The sequence below is a fragment of the Mandrillus leucophaeus genome, unplaced genomic scaffold (genome assembly GCF_000951045.1).
Source record: "Mandrillus leucophaeus isolate KB7577 unplaced genomic scaffold, Mleu.le_1.0 Scaffold144, whole genome shotgun sequence".
Classification (NCBI taxonomy): Eukaryota; Metazoa; Chordata; class Mammalia; order Primates; family Cercopithecidae; genus Mandrillus; species Mandrillus leucophaeus.
The window spans coordinates 3,343,628-3,347,745 of NW_012101410.1; the positions used below are offsets into that span (position 1 = coordinate 3,343,628).

General features: G+C 42.7%; 1 protein-coding gene across 1 annotated transcript in view; it reads right to left on the minus strand.

The window, feature by feature from the left end:
- The window catches only part of EML5 (echinoderm microtubule associated protein like 5), a 196,277-nt gene extending 193,126 nt beyond the window's left edge, over positions 1-3,151 (minus strand). The window contains exons 1-2 of the mRNA XM_011974323.1: positions 3,130-3,151; positions 5-192 (exon numbers count right to left, since the gene is read on the minus strand). Of these exons, the coding sequence (XP_011829713.1) occupies positions 5-192; positions 3,130-3,151 (210 nt within the window). The remainder of the gene's footprint in view (positions 1-4; positions 193-3,129) is intronic.
- Positions 3,152-4,118: the final 967 nt, after the last annotated feature.

Here is a 4,118-nt window from a genome sequence, read left to right on the forward strand (position 1 = left end):
CCACGGTCCAGCTGCGGAGTCGCTGGGACCGCGTCTCTACACGCGCGCGGGACGCGGAGCCCTCCCTCTTTGAGCCGCTCAAGCCCAGGCTGACCCTCGGCGACCCCAGGCTCCCGCTGCTTTGTGTCCTCAACCGGGAAGCGCCTGCCTGTTCCTTACGGTCCCTGCACCCAGCGTAGGCCACGTTTATGCCTGGGAAAATCCACACCGGGATGCTAAATTCTCTTTTTTACGCTTGATACCTTGTGTGTCTTGCTGCCTCATAGTGCTCTCGGACCCAGACATTGGAATGACGCCAAGCTTCCTAAATGTGCTTTTAAATTATTATTTTTAGAGACAGAGCCTCACTCTGTGGCCCAGGCTGGAGTGGAGTGGCGCAATCTCGGCTCACTGCAGCCTCCAACTCCTGGACTCCAGCGATCCTCCCGCCTCAGTCTCCCGAGTAGTAAAGAGTAAAGTTGCCTACTACTATGCCCGGCAAACATTTTGTTTTGTTTTTAAGTTTATTTTGTAGAGGCAGAGTCTTGCTGTGTTGCCCAGTCGGGTCTCCAACTCCTGACCTTCAGCAGTTCTCCTGCCTCAGGCTTCCCAAAGCACTGGGATTACAGGCCTGAGCCACTGCGCCTGGTTCTAAGTGTATGTCTCCTTAAGTGACCGCAAAGCTGCAAGTAGACTTTAGATCGTAAATTGACACGTGAGATCTGATTTCCGAATTGCAAAAAAAAAAAAAAATTGTACTTGGAGTTTTAAAAAAATGACTGTTTGGGACATCACCAACAGTTACTCTTAATTAAATAACTTCAATTGTGATCCTGTAGAAAACTCCTGTAACAAAAGTATTGGGAGCAATCAATTCCTGACTATGTCATTTCCCCTCCTACTCAGTTTCCCAAGTGTCCTCTTCTAACAGGAATATGAACAAGATTTATCAATACCTGTAAAAATAATTTGAAATCCACAATTTAAAAAGTGTTAAGTTCAGGATAGCCACAAGATTTACGACCAAAAAAATACTAATTCACGATATACCAATATGAACTCTTATTGTCTAAAAATTACTGTTTGATTTCCATAGGAAATACCAAGACAGATATCTGACAAAAGCTAAAATAAACTACCATCGTTTCAAGAAATATGACTCCAAAAGGGGTGGACTCCTGTGTAGTACAGATATATTGGAATAGATGTTATCCCATGTCTACTTCCTCAAAGATGCCAGTTACTAACTTGAGACAGGATTACCGTTTTGGCTTTGATTATGACTTCTAATCTACACGCAGTTTACATGCAAGAAATAAAGGCCATCTGAAAGGAATTTACATAAATGTCATGAAAAGTAAACTGAAAGAGTTTCCATTCTGGGCAGAATTTGAAAAAGCGGAATGCAGGATAGCTTTCTGGCAGCTACTGGAAAGAAAGAAATCAGGCCTGAGAAGTGGCTCTGAGGCCCATGTAGGGTACCCTGGGCAAAAGCACATCGTTTCTCTTTGTCACCTGGAGAGCGTTTTTTGTTTTTTAGTAAGAATATGTTCTAATTCACTAGTGAGTTCCTTGAAATCCCCCTGTGAGAAAAAGGAAAATTGTTGATTACTTAAATTCAAGCAGTGAACTTAGAAAAGATTAAATATTTTGTTGCTATACATTTGTGATATATTAATTACTGGTTACATGTAAATTTAATGAGACAAGCAGGTGGAAGAATATACTTTTTTCTATGTTTCAGATTTTTCAGCACAATACCTTATGGATCCTATGATACAAACTTAAGTACTCAGATTAATAAGAGATTTACATGATTTATTTTCCCATTCTCATATTTTCCATTACGATTTTAATGACCCAAGGGTAGAGTGTGAAGCAAAAACGTTCTTAATTAAACCATCCTCAACTGGTGACTCAAAACCAAAAGAGACAGCTGAGGCACAAAGGTGGCTAGAAAATGAACCATTCATGAATACTAGAGGAAGAAAAAAGCAAGCCTGATCAGTTCTTACCCTCACAACTTTATATAATCCAGTATTACCAGTGTCTCACATCAGAAAGCTTAATGAAGCTCTTACTGCTCGGTGATATTCCATCATCTGTATCCTGTGAAAGTAATGCACATAAGGATGTGAGAGAAAGAAACAAAAAATTATACACATCAACAAATGGACATTTGTTAAGTATTCCAAACGAAGGCTCCAATACCCCCTGTATTCTATTGGTCCGTTCTCATGCTGCTAATAAAGACATACCCGAGACTGGGTTATTTATAAAGAAAAGAGGTTTAATTGACTCACAGTTCCGCATTGCTAAGGAGGCCTCACAATCATGGCTGATGGCAAAGAGGAGCAAAGTCACACATGGCAGCAGACAAGAAGAATTTGTTCAGGGGAGCTCCGTTTATAAAACCATCAGATCTCATGAGACTTATTCATGACCACTAGAAGAGTATGAGGAAGCCACCCCATGATTCAATTATCTCCACCTGGCCCCACCCTTGACATGTGGGGATTATTAAGGTGATATTTGGGTGGGATACAGCCAAACCATATCACCCCCTTTGGTAATCTAGTTCCTGAAACTTGAGTTCCTAGTATGGAATTCGAGATATTTGAAATATTTCTAAAATTCAGGCAAATAAATCATGTGCTGTCTACTGATTAGCTACCCTTAGGTTTATAAAGAAATCTAAGGCAAAGTGTAGAAAACATAAAAACCAAAATTCCCCAGCCTGGACAACATGGCAAAACCCAGTCTCTACTAAAAATACAAAAAAAGTAGTCAGGTGTGGTGGCGCAGGCCACCATCTCAAAAAAAAAAAGTCATGCAATTACTTCTAGCTAGCATGGTGGCTCACACCTCTAATCCCAGAACTTTGGGAGGCCGAGGCGGGAGTTCAGGAGTTCGAGACCAACCTGGCCAACATGATGAAACCCTGTCTCTAGTAAAAATATAAAAATTTGCCAGACATGGTGGCGGGCGCCTGTAATCCCAGCTACTTGGGAGGCTGAGACAGGAGAATCGCTTGAATCCAAGAGGTGGAGGTTGCAGTGAGCTGAGATCGCACCACTGCACTCCAGCCTGGGCAACAAAGAGTGAAACTCCATCTCAAAAAAATATCTGTATCTATATCTATAGTCTTACCTTTGATCAGCCTATTATACATGCAGAGCCTACCACAGTGCCTGGTACTACAATAGCTGTTCCCTACATATTTATCAACCATTAATTAGAAAAGAGAATGTTGTGCAGTCACAATAGGATTCCTCTTAGTTGTATCTTGAATACTTGAAAACCTGAACCTTTTCTTTCTTTCTTTCTTTTTTTTGAGACAGAGCCTTGCTGTGTCACCCAGGCTGGAGCACAGTGGTGTGATCACAGCTCACTGCAGCCTCGACCTCCCAGGCTCAATTGATCCTCCTACCTCAGTCTCCCAAGTACCTGAGGCTGCAGGCATGTGTCACCACACTCAGTTAATTTTTTATTATGTAGTAGAGATGAGGTCTCACTATGTTGCTCAGTCTAGCCTCAAACTCCTGGGCTTGAGCAGTCCTACTGCCTCAACCTCCCAAAGTGCTAGGATTACAGACGTGAGCCAGCGTTAGCCATCATGTCCAGGCTTGAACCTTATTTGATATCCAATACTGTATTAGTCAGGACTTCTTTGGTTGTATGTGACAGAAACCCACTCAAATGGCTTAAGATAAAAAGGGAATTTTAATGCCTCATAAGACTGAAAAGTTCTAGCACTGGCATCAATTCACTTGAATCCTAGGGCTCAAGTGATGTCATCAGAAACGGGTCATCAGGCTGGGTGCAGTGGCTCACACTTGTAATCCCAACACCTTGGGAGGCTGAGGCGGGTGTATCATTTGAAGTCAGGAGTTTGAAACCAGCCTAACCAACATGGTAAAACCCCGCCTCTACTAAAAATGCAAAAAAATTAGCCGGGCGTGGTGGCTCATGCCTGTAGTCCCAGCTACTCAGGAGGCTGAGGCAGGAGAATTGGTTGAACCCGGGAGGCGGGGGTTGCGGTGAGCCGAGAATGCACCATAGCACTCCAGCCTGGGCAACAGAGCAAGACTCCGTCTCAAAAAAACAAAACGAACAAACAAAACAACAACAGCAACAAA